Consider the following 15,512-nt stretch of genomic DNA (forward strand, 5'->3'; position numbering starts at 1 on the left):
AGGTACTGAATTTTTACTTAATGATCAGAAACATGGATTTCCAAAGTTTATGTGCATTGCAAACTGCATTGTGAATTGTGCCCCTTAACTCTGCCAGTATCATCAGGGTTTCATCAAACTGAGAAATGTTCACAGTATATAAATATATATATTAATACAGCAAAGATTCAGTAAAAAGCTCAGTCGGTACTAAAACATGGTGGCGCCTGACTAAAGTATTTTTAAAATCATAAAAAAGTGAAAGTTAGTTTCCAACAATTATATCTAACGATATTGCATACAATGATCCCGAAGAAATCACTAATATCCTAAATGATTATTTTACTTCTCAATTGACTGTTGAAGACCCTCATTGAGATTTGCCTGATACCGAATTCAATTGCAATTCAATATTACCAAGAATTACCCTAACCTGTAATGATGTTAAAGATATCATGTTGCCTTTAGATACATCAAAAGCGACTGGTCCAGATGGAATAGGCAACAAAGTATTAGAATATAATGCCAAAAGTCTAAGTCCCATACACTCGAAATTATTTAATCTATCATTGAGTCGGTCAGTATTTCCCATGATATGGAAAGAAGCTTCTGTTATCCCTATTCACAAAAAAGATAGTGTTCATGAATGCTCGAACTACCGTCCAGTTGCATTAGCCCCTTGTTTATCTAAAGTTTTTGAAAAATGTGTATTCAAATATATATTTAATTTCCTTAGAGATAATAATTTTCTGACGAATTTACAGTCAGGATTCATGCCCGGAGATTCGACGTCTAATCAATTAACGTATCTGTATAATCACATTCTCTTCCCACAGAGGTTAGTTGTCATATCTTCCTACGAACCTCTGTTCTAATACAGCCATATTTTGCGGTTCTCATAAAATCCCCTAGCTGCAAAAAATGGCAGCAGATTTATCTCCCTTTTTTTCTGTCCAATCAGAACACATGTTACATCGACCTAGATTCAACTTGACAAATGCAAACAATGTGGAGAAACAAATATGACATGACTGAGTTCTGTCTAGAAGAAACATTTGAGTATTGCGCTCGGGAAGAGGTTCTAGTTTTCACGATGCATCCGGAAATTACCGAGATCTTGCGAATGATCACTTTTGAAACAAGGTGGCTGATTGCACAACTAAATCTGATTGCCTCCAATCATGAGTCTTGAACACTCGCACCATAAAAGGGTCGTATTAGAACAGAGGTTACGTAGGAAGATATGACAAGTAACCACTGTGGGAAGAGAATGGTATAATCACTGCATAGCTAAAGCCATCGATGACGGTAAAGAAGTAAGGGCAGTATTTTGTGATATCAGTAAAGCTTTTGATAAAGTATGGCAAAAAGGGATTATCTATAAACTCAGAAGCTATGGTATACAAGATGAATTACTACAATGGTCTGAAAGTTATCTCAAAAATAAAACACACAGCGAGTTGCAATTAATGGGTACATTTCTAACAAGAAAGATGTCTTGGCCGGAGTACTGCAGGGTTCAGTCCTCGGACCTCTCTTATTCTTAATATACATCAACAATATTGTATGTGATATTATAGTAACAGTCGCCTCATTGCGGATGATACCTCATTATATGTAATTATTGAAGATCTGCTGGTCTCAGTTACTACTCTTAACGATGATTTAGATAAAATCTCCCGGTAGGCTCAGGAATGGCAGGTTACTTCTAACCCAAATAAAACTGAATCTGTTCAGTTTTCTCATAAAAGCAACCTCTCAATCAAATTCAATTTACTTATGGACTGAACGGTCATAAAAGAAGTCAAAAGCCACAAACATTTAGGAATAACACTCCAAAGCAGGGGTTCATGGAATAATCACATTAAAGTAATTCCTATGCCAATTTGTTGCTACCCAACACAATTAGTCTTTGGAACGCTTTGCCAAACTCAAAAGAAGCATGCAGTCTGTCAGGATTTAAGAAACTACTCCCAAAAAGAGGTATGGACCTCAACTATGGATCTCGCTTTTCACAAATCATTCACTCACGCCTCACCCTTGGATGTAGTGATCTGAACGCCGATATGTTCAATCAACTTATAATCAACAGTCCTTACTGTTCATGTGGATACGGGAGTGAAACTGCCCTGCACTTCTTTTTCATTTGTGACAATTATTCACAATTAAGATCTATTATGTACTTTCATGGCAGGTTATGATCTCGATACCGTTATGAATGGCAAGCAGGAACTATCATCGTTCGAAAACCAAGAAATATTAGAATCTGTTCACAAGTATATCTTCTCAACACAGCGCTTCAAATTTTCCCTGAATACATAATGATCCACATCTATTATGGCTTGTAAGACACACCAAACTGTGACAACATTTAATGCTTTATTGCTGTTAACACGTACTGATTAAGAATGTTCATGAGTTGTATTATGACATCATATTTCACTTCTGTTTTGTAAAAGGTGTTTTGGAGCAGCGTTAATATAAGCCATATGGCTTGTTCACCAATCCATGTTTCATTTTGGAAATAAAAGTGTGTTTAAACCATAAATACAGCAGCATTAAACCCAACTTACTCATTCTTTTGATGATCATGGACAGAGTAATGTGACTATAGGAAGTATGATATGACATTTCAGGATGTCTCAAGTAGTTATTGGCATGATGAGTAGATTCATTGCATTCTCCAAGCGTAAGCATGGTAAGTGGTGCTTGACCCTGTGGTGGAGTTTGGACACCCTGTTTTGACGATTCAGGATGAAGTAGGGAAGTAATATGAATGCAGGAATGCAGTAACTACACTTGATAAGGAATGTGAAATCTATAAAGTTCAGTGGTAATGATGGACATTGTAGTTATTGTTGAAAAAAGTTGAAAAAAACCTCGATGAAGAAAAGTCTGCAAAATGAGAGTTCAAATGATTCGCTAATTATGCCCCAGTGCTGAGGGAAAAAGTGCTATCAACAGCTATTCTGCGCTGCGCTCATAACGCATGTGCAGTGAGTAGGTTCACGGAGCTTCAAATGGTATGCCTTGCTTGGAGTATGAGAGGGTGAACAGTAGTCTAATCTTGGTTGTGCACATGAACAAGTAAATAATCTACTCGTTACATAAAAAACACCAAAAAAGTGTTGATTGTGATAAGCAGACCCTGTTACAGAGAAAACTCAGTGTCTGATTTATTAACACCTATATGTCTTCCTGCCTGTCTGCTAATAACAATATGCAATGCACAACTTCAATCACTGAGCACATGCAGTTTGAAATTAACACCTATCAGGCTTATAAAAAAATGTAAGCCAGCTAAGTAATTCGGCAAATGAACCACTGGCCAATGACAAGGCGTTGTTACACATGAGTGCACACCCACTGGCTCTGCCTGGGTCTTGTATTGCGGCTGCTTCGTTTCAAGCGAGGTAAACCCAGGTACAAAATATTGCACTTGTCATTTGCGATTATAAGCTGATAATTGTGTTGATTTGTTTTTTCACAATCACCAATGCATTTTATATATCACGAACAAGTGATAATTGTGTTTTAATTATGTTTGATTTTTTGATTCCATGTGACCTTTAAATAAATTCATCATGAAATGTGATTAACATTCTTGAATGGGACATTTTGAAATGTGTTCTGCTTTGTTTACTTTCGGTAAGAACTGGTACCCTGTATCCTACATGTCATCATACCCTGAAAGTGTGGACTTTTGCTTACAATATCACTCAGAATCAAATATTTAGTGGGACTTCTAAGCAAACATGCAAACAAACAAAAGTACAATGTGTTGTTCTCACGTATGTGCCATGCTGCTTTGTGGCTAAAAGTCAGGGATGTACTGCATTCTAAACATGATAAAATACTTCCCTTTTGCAGGGGAACTGCAGAGGGTCTTTTGTCATTGCAAGGATTAAAGATAGAGATATATATTAACAAAAGTCTAGATGACCCCTGACTCAATGTTTTAATGTACAATAAATCATGACAAGACTGGTGTTTTGTGTACCACACCAGCCTGCTTTGCTGATTGCTACACTGCCGTCACATTCAATCAGTTAATTCTTTTCCTGAAGAAATACTCCTAGGGATACATATAAGCATTAAAGTATCCATTTAAAAATACCTATGACAGTTGTAACAGTATTTCAATATATAGTGTACAAAACAAAATACTTGTTTTTGTATTGTGAGACCATCCCTAAAGGGCCCCTCATGGCCCAGACAGCCAAGAGACGTAACTCTGGCTGCTTTGCCCAAACCTACTTTTCAGGCTGTTGTTAAACAGAACGGTCATGCATGGTCCATTTGAAGGTGTCCTTGCCATACCTAGAGGGAAAATGAGAGAGAAAGAGTCAAATTCTGTATGTATGGTTCCTTTCGTTTCGCACAAGCATTATCTGGAATCTTTTCCTGACTTTTTTTATTTATGCTTTGTTTATCTTTGCTGGCGTGTTTGCTGTTTCCAGCCATGTGGCAAGCCAAATGGCAGACTGTGTGGTAATTCTGTCCCATGCATCTGCTCTGGTAGCTGTGGTAGTCAGGTTGTAATGCATTGATATGTCATATCACTCACAATGTTTGCTCCATGCCACATTTTGTTTCTTTGCTACAAGATGTTCCTTCAGGCGGGGTGGGAGTGGTGAAGGACTTTTAGGCACAGGAGCTTTCCTGAAAGAAAAGCTAAGAAATAGAAGAGTTCCTCTACATCTGCATTTGTATCTTGTGATACAACAGACACCACTGAGACTCTGTGTTGAGGAGGATGAGGGTCAGGGAGGGATGAGTGAACCTTCATTGTTGCTCAGTATGCCCTTGAGGCAGGTACATGAGTGGATTGCCTCAGATGGCTGTCAGTACAGGCACCTTTGACCTTAAGAAGTTGCGTCTTCCAAGGGGAGCTTTCACTCTCACTCAGGTGGCATATACTAGGTTGCTTATCTTACCATCATCACCTACTGAGATGGTCAATCCGCTCCTCAGTGGTAGCAGGTCCAGATTTGTCAGTATGTTATGGGTGAGACTAGCCTTTGCAACCCCATAGTGGTCATTCTCAATATCGCTAAGGTATACGTTCTGATGAATCACCACCATACCCATGGATGCATCTACACAATTCATGATTGTTTTATCCTTCCTGGTGGTGGATTGTGTAGAAATTCCCCAATGTTTATCCGTGGCATTTTTTCCCTATTTTATTGGCTCTAACATTGTTATTCGCTATACCCACTGTTTCGTCCCTGCACCACGCTGTGCTGGTTTGGGAACATGAATTATTATCTTGGACTTGGCCCATACATTCTGTCCATCATCATGTGATCATTCTGAATTATCCACTGGCATATAAGATTGGCTTCTCTTTCCCCTAACTGCTATGCCTTCACATGATTGAGTGAGGCCCCTGAGCAGTCAGGGGACCATTTGACAATGTTCTCATAAGCCTAAGATCTCATAAATTTCCTCATAGCATCTCCACCTGCCATACTGTAACATAGGATGTGCCAATGCTACGAGAAAAGTTTTGAGATCTTTGTGAAATGGGACCCAGGTCACTAGGTAAGTTTGTTTTTTTTCTCTCTCTCTGGGCTTCTACTGTGACTTTGATTGAATGAGGGTACATACTAGCTAGACAGAATGCCTTCCAACTTGCAATTGTTGGGTGTCTCTCCTATACTTACATGTACCCCAAGTAGGGCTTCTGAAAAAGTTTTATACAAACCTGTAAAGGTTATGAATTCTTTGAAGAACGTCCTCCTTGGGGTATGGCTGCCCACCTCCCCACATACTGTCTGATACATTCGGCATGAAAAATGAGTTTCGAAGTAAGCAGCCAGAGTTACTGCTCTTGGCTGCTGGGAACCCTGTGGGGCCCTGAAGGGGTGGTCTCATAAGACAAAAACTAGTTGTATCATCATAGGTATTTTAAAATGAACATTTTAAACATTTATATGTTCCCCATCAGGGACATTCTCCAAAGAATTCATAATCACTATAGGTTTGTTTCAAACTTATTGTGAACATAATCATGGATGATTGGCCCTTCTATTACCACTCACGACACCTACCAATTCTTTATTTCTATGTCTGCAAGTCATTTGAAACCTGATTTTCACCCTCGACTAAATGATCTTGTCACATACGGATGATGATATGTCCACACAAAACGGGTGTGGTTGAAGCAATCCCTCTGATTGGTCAATGCTTGTAAATCTGCATGTTATCTATAAATTTGTAGGAATATTTTCTTTCATCACCTGCTTGACTTGGAAATACAAGAATGTATTTTCCAGCAATGGCTTTTCAAAAGAAGGTATCTGTTATATATGTCTCCTTAACAATCGTGAACCAACCAGAGGGCTTGCTTTTACCACACGCCAATTTTGTGCGGACATGTAATTATCCATTTGTGACAAAATTGTTCAGTTTAGGGTCAAATCGGGTTTCAGTGGACATGCACAAGTAACAACAAAGAATTGTTAGGTGTGATGAGTGGTGATCGATAGGCCAAGAACAATCGTGGAAACATTGTTACTTTGTTAAGCTTTTGATTTTGTGTATGATTGCTTCAGCATTTAAAAAAAATCAGTATAAGTTAATCATTTAACACGTTAAAGCCTTATATTTTTTAATGGGCCTGTTATTAGTATACTAGACATCATACTTACATTTAAGATTATTTTTATATGTTCGTAATAAAAACCATTAAATTTGTTTTGTCAGATGATAGCCAAGAACCTGTGACTACAGCTGCTGCCCACTATGGCTTCAGCAACTACAACAACAGTGGTGAATACTTTAACCTACAGTATGATGACAATTATCAGATCCAGCAGTACCACCAGGAGATCCGTAACCACTATGCTCAGCAGAATCCTGCCAATCAGCAGCCTGTCCCAACCAGCATGTACTCTCATGTGGAACATATACCCACACAAGAAGTTCATTCCACATCATCATCATCACGTGAGTCCTATTGTGGTTATTGTCAAGATGTGTAAAGATTGGGAAAAACTACAGATACATTAAACATCCAAATTTTATTCAGAAAGTTTTAGAGTATAAATGTTACCCATCTTCTGAAAGAAATGAAGAAGAAAGCAATCATGAGCACAATCTATCACATAGTATTCCAAGAGTCAGATGGCTTCGTGTAATTTTTATCCCCAGCAACGCGTTTTGAAAGGGAGGGTATTAAAATGGACTCCACTTGTGTATTGGTCCATCAGTCTATGCAAATTTGTCCTAAACAACTTTGACCGAAATTGGTGGTAGTACTCCATTCCAGTGTAAAACATTTAAACTGTTAGTTGCGTTTTCACCTAACTTGGTACATAGATAGGTCTGATGGTGAACTGGTGCCCGTTGATAGTTCTGGATTTCTGAATAAATTTATTTTGTTTCCAAGGCAACAAGGTTTACTTTTTGGTTTACAATTGGTGTTGGTACTTTTCTTTCAGAACTAAAAACCCTATCAGTACTCTTTTCCAGATGTATTCATGTGCTCACAAATGAACTTTGTTTCTTAGTTAAGTTTTTGTTATTACCATTCCACATTCAAATATGTCCAATTTCATGTTCAGTGATTATCATGAAGGACTTTAATGTTCTCACACTAGCTGAGGTAGATGTACATTTTTCATTCTTTAAATGTTTGAATGAGGAAATACTTGAATGTCTTCAGCTGGATATGGTTCAGAGGAGATGCCCCTGCCAGTTGGCTGGTCAGAAGACTGGACAGTGAGGGGCCGCAAGTTTTACATTGACCACAACACTCAGACCACCCACTGGAGCCATCCCTTAGAAAAGGAAAACCTCCCATCAGGATGGGAGAGGATAGAGTCCAAAGAATATGGCATCTTCTATGTCAAGTAAGTTCAAGTCTGTCTATGTGTGATCAGTCTAAGTAGACTTACTCTCAGTGTTATTCGTTACACTCCACCACTGAGTCTAAAAAACGCTAGTAGAATGTTGCGTCAGGTATCCTTTGCGCGACCAATGACCGTCCAGTCAATAGCGAGACAGTTAAACAGATTTAACCAATCAGACAACGGATACTACTTAGGGATCGGAGGGACATAGAAAACATTCAGGTCACTGACACAGATTTCTCCACAAGCAAAAATTCGCATATAACACAGTTATTTGACCTGCTGTATATGTGCTTTGGGGTTTCCGTTGACATGGTTACCAGTAGCTAATATTTCCGCAAGATGAAGCCCAATATTTTGAGCGACTGTTTACTCATCGTTTTCATGGTTGTAACATGCGCTGTATGCATCACTTGGAAGCAGTCGTATGCTAATTAGCTTTCAGAATCATTCAGGTACAAACCTTTTCGAGATAAAAAGTTCAAAAGGTATGTGCAAATGTCCACTTTTGCGATTTGGTAAGCTGTGTTCTGATTGGTCAGTCTCAAAGGTTACCTGATGCGACCTCCCATAAGGTTTTGTTAGACTGAGTAGTGGAGTGTAACGAAAAGTACTGAGGCTGAGTTTACTTAGACTGATATGTAATGTATGCGAGAATTAAGGGTTGAGGCGAACAAGGTCTTCATCCCAAGAAAGAACATCACAACTCCTCTACCTGCCTTTGACATGTTAGAGTTTGACAAATGCCATATCTTCTTTCTGTATTAAAGAAGCAATCAAATGCCACAAAATCATTAAGAATATAAGGTGGACAGAACAGACAACACATTTTTTAAACATATCTTATGCTATGTCTTTTACTTTCTCTCTTGTGTTGGACAGTTGAGTGGAAATGAACTGTAAACAAAGTTTTGGGCCTCTTGAACCCTTCAGTCTAACACACCCCAACTGCTCTCATTCTTGGACAACCTGGCAGCCTCTTTGAAAAATGCAGTCTGTGCTCTGATGGGTCATGTGACCCCTTTGTCTGATTATTTTCTTTCCTGCCTCAAGCTGAGTGCCAATGTGCTGTTCTTTTGCTGTGACATAGTTTGTGGGAGTCTGTATTCAACATGGGGAAAGAAGATAAAACATCCAAGAAAAGAAAAGTTTGTGGCAAATGTATAATTGTAAGTCTCCTCTACATCAGTGATCCTTTGAGGGTTGGTGGACCAACCAGGATCTATGATCCCTTGCACAGTGGCAATGCCTCTTGGATTAGCAATCCTCCCGTTCTCCAGACGATAGGCAAATCTAGAAACATTGGTGAGCTGTACATTCTCCGGTCAACATGCTTTGATGATCATGGCCCAGTCTTCAGCTGCACCTCTGATCAGCAATTACGATCTATATTTGGCAAACAGAACATTCACCGATCCACGCTGTATGATCCCAGCTGATTTGGCCACAGCATCTCAGCCTTAATGTTTGTGTTCCTCACAGATTTGTCAATCCTCTTCACTGCTTTTCATTTGTCTCATACTGCTAGACCTGGGAATGGTGGGATCTAACTTTGATATGATAGCTTAAGCCATGTTGGTGGCTTTAAAACAAGCTCAGCAAACAGATATAATATCTTCTCAGGGCGATCAGATTCAACTGCTGTGTTCGCAGGTCTCACCGGTCAACACAATCTCCGTCTCCTCCCTCATACTTAGAGGATCTGTCTATGCCAGAAAGGAGTTTTGAACTGTTTTTGCAGTTATCCTAAAGCAAGTCTCCAGATGATTTGCTGACTGCCTTTGCTATGAAGCAAGGAGACTGTTCTACTATCAAGCTGTCCAACTTGGTTCTGTATAATCCAGATGACAGCATTCCTTGATGTTGCTTTCATGAACCTCAAGAGAGTAAAGGATGACTTTTCAGCACTTTTCTCCCTTTTACCCCCTCTTAACATGATCCTTTCAGCAGTGTGAAGAGATAGCCATGATAGTGGCTCATATCTGGGGATCAATGATGGTCATCCATGAGCAGTTTCAAATGGTGCTGGATCAAGTCACAGTATTTTGTTTGATACTTACAGTTATCATGAGACAAGGACTGCCCATTCATTCCTCCAGTGATTCCTCATGGCAGCATTGGTCAAGTTGTTCCCTCTTCAGTGGAATCATCCAAGATGGGGCAATCAAAGTTGATCGTGATACAGAACTGTGCTGTGTAATGCAAAGTTGTTTTTCTTTGAAGAAGCAACCCATCACAAGTATAGGAGTTTTGCAGTCAATTGGGATATTGCACTCATAACCATGCTTGTGCATCATCATACAGGATAATCTGCAGGCCACGATCCAACTGTGTAAGACATAAGATAGAATTAGCTTAAATATTTGAAAATTGTACAAAGGGGTCACCATTCAGAGCACTAAAAAACATTGCTAGGCTGTTATTGAACGGGAGCAGAAGGGGTGTGTTCGGGTGAGGGGTGCAAGAGAGGCCAAAAACTTTGTTTACAGTTTGTTTCCACTGAATTGTTGATCACAAGTGAGAGAGAGTACAAGGCAGGAGATAAGATAAGTATTCTATATACAAGTTATAGTTAAGTTTTACTTGCTATTCAAACTGGCTGCTCTGTAAATGTCATTGGACCTGTACTGATGCATAGACTTTTCAGGGCATTATTATACTGTGTGTGACCATAATGATGAGCACCCATCGGATCATATGGTGCATCTACTCTCTTAATACAGTTAATTACTGTACCATTGTCAGTGTATATAGATTATAACTGTGGCTCACACTAATGCAAAGACATAGAAATAGCTAATTCAGAAAATTAACAGCTTTACAACCTGTGTCCTGAGGTTTCCTCCCAAATCAGATAGCTTTGTGTAGCCAGACAATTGTCCAAAGCTGTGTTCATGTTCAGCTCAATTTTAAACAATCTAGTTGAATGTTTTTTATTGATATAAACATGGTATCTCTAATCTGATCTGTTGTTCATAATCTGATGTGTTGTTTTAGCCATGTGTCAAAGACTGCTCAAGTTCAGCATCCATGTACTGCACTAGTCCCGCAGCATGGCTTGATGTTGAGCTATGGACGCCAGCCACAGATACCCCTGCACATAGAATACCGTCCACCACGGCAGACTAACGTCCTTGTGCCTGCAAACCCTTACCTTCATACAGGTATATAACTGTTTGTGTTTGTGAAACTGAAAGTCCATCAACAGCCACAAATAAATCATTGTACATAAGTAATTTCTTATAGGTATTACAAGATGCCTCAGCTGGAAATGCATTATTGGTTAGCTTGTAGCATGTGGTACATGTTAGATGACCACACAGGTGGATACCATTTATCTCACTACAAATGATTTCTGTATGAAGGTTGTTTGTTTGACTTAAAAAGCTGGGGGTCCGATGGACGTTCCAGTAATGAATTTCAAGGTTCATTACAGGAGATTTTGTAAAGAAAATGATGTATTGGTAGTTCACTTCCCACAGAGGTTACTCGTGTCATATCTTCCTACGTAACCTCTGATTTAATACGGCCCTTTCATGGTGCAAATGTTCAAGACTCGTGATTGGAGGCATTCAGATTTAGTTGTGCAATTGTGAATGTAAAAGTTGTAACTAATATTCACTAATAAATCATGAGTACTGAAACAAGTCTAGGTATGTAGTTTTGTTTATTTCCTGACCTCAAACTTTGAAAAGATATTGATGATTTGCTGGCAGTCTGACAAGTACACGTTATCGTTAGTCATTGTTCATAATGTCATTTTATTTTATATCATGAAACATAATAATGGTGAAAACATTCCCTGATGCACTATTCCAAACAAATCAAGCGTGCCATAAGGGCACGCAGATACGTATTTAACTGTGCCATTTCAATCTTAGCCATACCATATGTATGATGGCACAAATAATTTCGATCCCTGTACTGTCAGGATGACAGGATACTATCCCTACATGTAATAATGTTCTCTGACTATGTCTCCCGTCTGGTCATAAACACAGGCCTGTATCTTAGTACAAATACTGAGTTAGTATGGTTTAAGCTGCTTTTTTAGGCAATATTCCCACAATTTCACGGTGATTTGGGCCTCACACAATGCTACAAGGTGGGGAATAGAACCCGGCATGATGAGCCAACCACGAGGCTACTGACAGAAGAGTTCTTTCACTGATACACATTTACAGATTGCTGTCATAATGTTTAAATATTGCTGACTGCTGTAATCACACAAGGTCTCTTATCACTTACCTCACATTATGCACTTTCTCCTTTCTTTTGAAAGTGCTGTTAAAAAATAAGCTGAAACAATCACCCCAGCTCTTATTGTTTTGGGCAGTCACTGGAAGTTCATGCAAAGACTGCATTAGGTTATGTAATGGGCCACAACAATGTCATGCCTGTTGTCTTCTGACTTTTTTTGATGTATATGAAAGTTTGTATTCATCATGGTGCTTCAGAGCGATTTCACGCCAACTTGTAACAGAAAATATAAGCACTCTTGCCCATCAAGACAGCTTCTGTGATCCATTCAGACTACCCATCCCTAGACTCTTTGTCCAGCGTTTTCCTCAATGATTATCTCTCCTCCTTTTGCAGACTATTCATTGTCGGATCCGCAGACCTTGAATGGATGATGCTGTCTCTAGATTTTGATTTTAGAAATTGATCCTTTGTTCCCTCAAGCTAATTCTTCAATCAGCTATGTCTGCTTGGGTCCTACAAGTACCACCAATACCAATGTGTTACCCAGCATGTCAGCAGGACATATAATAATTACTTCTATCCCACCTTTAATGATCATCTCTTCAGTATTGACATAGCCTGTACAATGGCATGAAAGACCACAGGCCTAGTGCTTGGAGATATTGGGATTGGTGATCCCAAAATTATCTGTTAAAGAAAAATCAGCAAAGAGTGATGGAGAGTGGATCAGTGATCAAGGGTAGCCTAGGGTTTGTAGCCAGCAGGAATATGAAGGGGTTTGTCAAATGTAGGATGGTCAACAATCCATGAGGAACTACTGAATCTAATGATGTTAAATAATGTTCAGCCATCATCCATCTAATCATGTAAGGTCACATATTCCTTCATCAAGTTCATCATCCTCTCCTCCACATCAGCCACATTCAGATCTGGAGGGTAGCATTGAGGACATTATTCCTTCTACCATATGGTTTTGGATTGTTGACAAGCATGTGAGTGATGAACTGCTGCATTTCTGAAATTTCCGAAATGCATGACTCTGTGCTGTCAAGTGGCAAAGTATATGCTATTAAACCCAGACCTCTGAGGAGCTCTTTGTGGCAAAAGTAGCAACAGGAGTCATGGGAGGCAACAGTCGTGCATGCCTCCTTCAACTTCATTCACTCAGACTGTCACCTTCGATAGGTTAAAGGTCTGACAGTCTGATAGACTTGTCACATCTGTTTGGTGTGACATAGTTTGCCAGGACAAACACATTATTTGCATGAGCTTCCAGTGACTGCCTGTAACAACAGATTATCAGGGCTACAAATCTTTCTTTTGGGTTGTTTTTCACTCCACTATTGAAAGATCAAGAAAAGAGCATAAGATGTGATAGGTGTTATAAATATACCATTTTTTTGTTAAAATTGTCAAACTTATACCATTTTCTGTATGTGTCTTTGATGGTTGCTGTTCAGTTATACATGTGGTGATCTGGGTTAGAACTGACCTGCAGCAACCCATGCTTGTTGTGAGAAGCAGCTAGCATGGGCAGGTGGGCTCACTGATTTGGTTGACAGGTCATTTTATCCTAGTTGCATAGATTGATGCTCGTGCTGTTGATCACTAGATTGTCTGGTCTAGACTTGATGTTTTACAGATTGCTGTAATGTAGATGGAATATTGCTGAGTGGCATTAGACAACAAACTCTTTCAATTTTTTCAATTTTTTATTTCTTCAGAAATTCCACACTTTCTTATGGTGTATTCTAAAGCTCCTCCTGACCATGACCACAAACTAAGGGTAAGAATGATAGTTCTTGGTACTGATTATTACATATCAGTTATATATGGCGATTACAGCTTTACAGTTATGACTATATAGGAATGATTATTGTGGCAGAAATGACTTCGTCTTTCCTTATCCTGACTCATGCTTAATTGCTCATCTCCTCCTCCCTACGAAGGTAGTGGAACACTTGGAATCCTTTGAAGTTCCCTTCTAAAAGAAGCGGACGTAAAATACACTCATCCACTGGAAGTCTCCCTTTCCCACCAAAAAGGTCACATGACCTGCCATGCTTGTCGCTCTCTCTTCATTGCCTGACGAGGCCGGCTGGAGGCATCCTGGGGTCCCAATATGGCGTGCAGATCTAGTGGAGTGGCAGTCCTTTTTTATTTATTTCGGTCCTTTAACTAAATTTATGTCATATGCGGTATTTGGCTTATGTATATACATCATATTTTGTTAAATTTGTAATTATTTGGTATTTATATAGCACATATTTCCTCAACTGAGACTTAGTCTCAGTTGATGATATCATGTTTTCGTTGCAGATTACAGCTGTCAGCGGTTGACCCGCATTTGGTTTGTCTCTTCTTCCACTGCTTACTGTAAATTTTGTAGCAATTTATCTGATTCAGAATTTGCTTTGTATGTTCGTTCTGTTTGTAGATGTACGAGGGACAGGCAACAACGGCTTTCATTAGTCATTTCAAATCGGCTGATTTAGCCTCGGTTAAATGTTTGTTGTTAACTGCTGAAATTCATCATTCCTCCGGGGCTGTGTCTTGATGCCAGTGAGTCATCACCCAGACCACAGAAGAGAACTTCAACGGAGATTGGGTTATTGCAGCCTAGGAAAGTCTAGGTCATTTTTGTCTAAGATGAAGTCGTCCTCAAAGAAGTTGTCGCTGAGTCAACATACTACGACAGCTAATAAGTCTTTTGGCAATGAGATCATCCCTCTTCAGGAACGACACATCTACGATGAGCCGCCGCTGTTTCTACAGAAGGAGCAGAAAGTACAACCTGCAAAGACATCTTTCACCTTCATCTAGATCGGCCCCGACCACATCGTCACCGTTCCTAAACCCATGCGAGGGTCGTCAATCTACGCACACTCTGTCATCAGCCTCGATCATTGCATGAGATATCTCTACGAGTCAGACATCGCTACACACAACTCGGCCTTTTGATGCCGGCGTCTTCATGCAGCAGTTCACCACTCACATGATGCACTTGATGGAGCATCGGTTTGAAGAGGAGCGGAGACTTTAATCTTCAACTACGTCGACTGCCACTCCACTAGATCTGCACTCCCTCCCTGAAGAGGCATTGTATGCATGCACCCGCTCAAGGTCTTCACCGTCTTTGTCCTCCCAGTCTTGAGAGGGATCCACCCCCGCACTCGTCGAGTGAGTGCACTTGCACAAGTGAGTGTGTTCACATGAGCGAGTGTGCTCGCAGGTCTACTCATGAGCGCAGATGATCTTCATCAGTCTCCCCAGTTCATCAAAGGCACCGTCAGCACTCGTCATCCCCTTCAGACCCGGACTCACATAGAAAGGATCATCAGCATTTGTCGAATGCATCTCACTCATGGAAGGATGGAGACAGATATTACTGATCGTCATCTCTGAAGGAAGCCCTCTTCTCGGACTTTGTGGATCACGAATGGTTTGGACTTAATTTCGCCATCCAAGGAC

At 39.8% G+C, this 15,512-nt stretch overlaps 1 protein-coding gene across 1 annotated transcript in view; it reads left to right on the forward strand.

The window, feature by feature from the left end:
- LOC137294265 (protein salvador homolog 1-like) overlaps positions 1–15,512 on the forward strand; it is a 28,387-nt gene that overhangs the window by 8,740 nt on the left and 4,135 nt on the right. Inside the window, exons 3-6 of the mRNA XM_067825272.1 lie at positions 6,691–6,933; positions 7,652–7,838; positions 10,836–11,002; positions 13,766–13,827. Coding sequence (XP_067681373.1) covers positions 6,691–6,933; positions 7,652–7,838; positions 10,836–11,002; positions 13,766–13,827 — 659 coding nt within the window. The remainder of the gene's footprint in view (positions 1–6,690; positions 6,934–7,651; positions 7,839–10,835; positions 11,003–13,765; positions 13,828–15,512) is intronic.

The sequence above is a fragment of the Haliotis asinina genome, chromosome 8 (genome assembly GCF_037392515.1).
Source record: "Haliotis asinina isolate JCU_RB_2024 chromosome 8, JCU_Hal_asi_v2, whole genome shotgun sequence".
Taxonomy (NCBI): Eukaryota; Metazoa; Mollusca; class Gastropoda; order Lepetellida; family Haliotidae; genus Haliotis; species Haliotis asinina.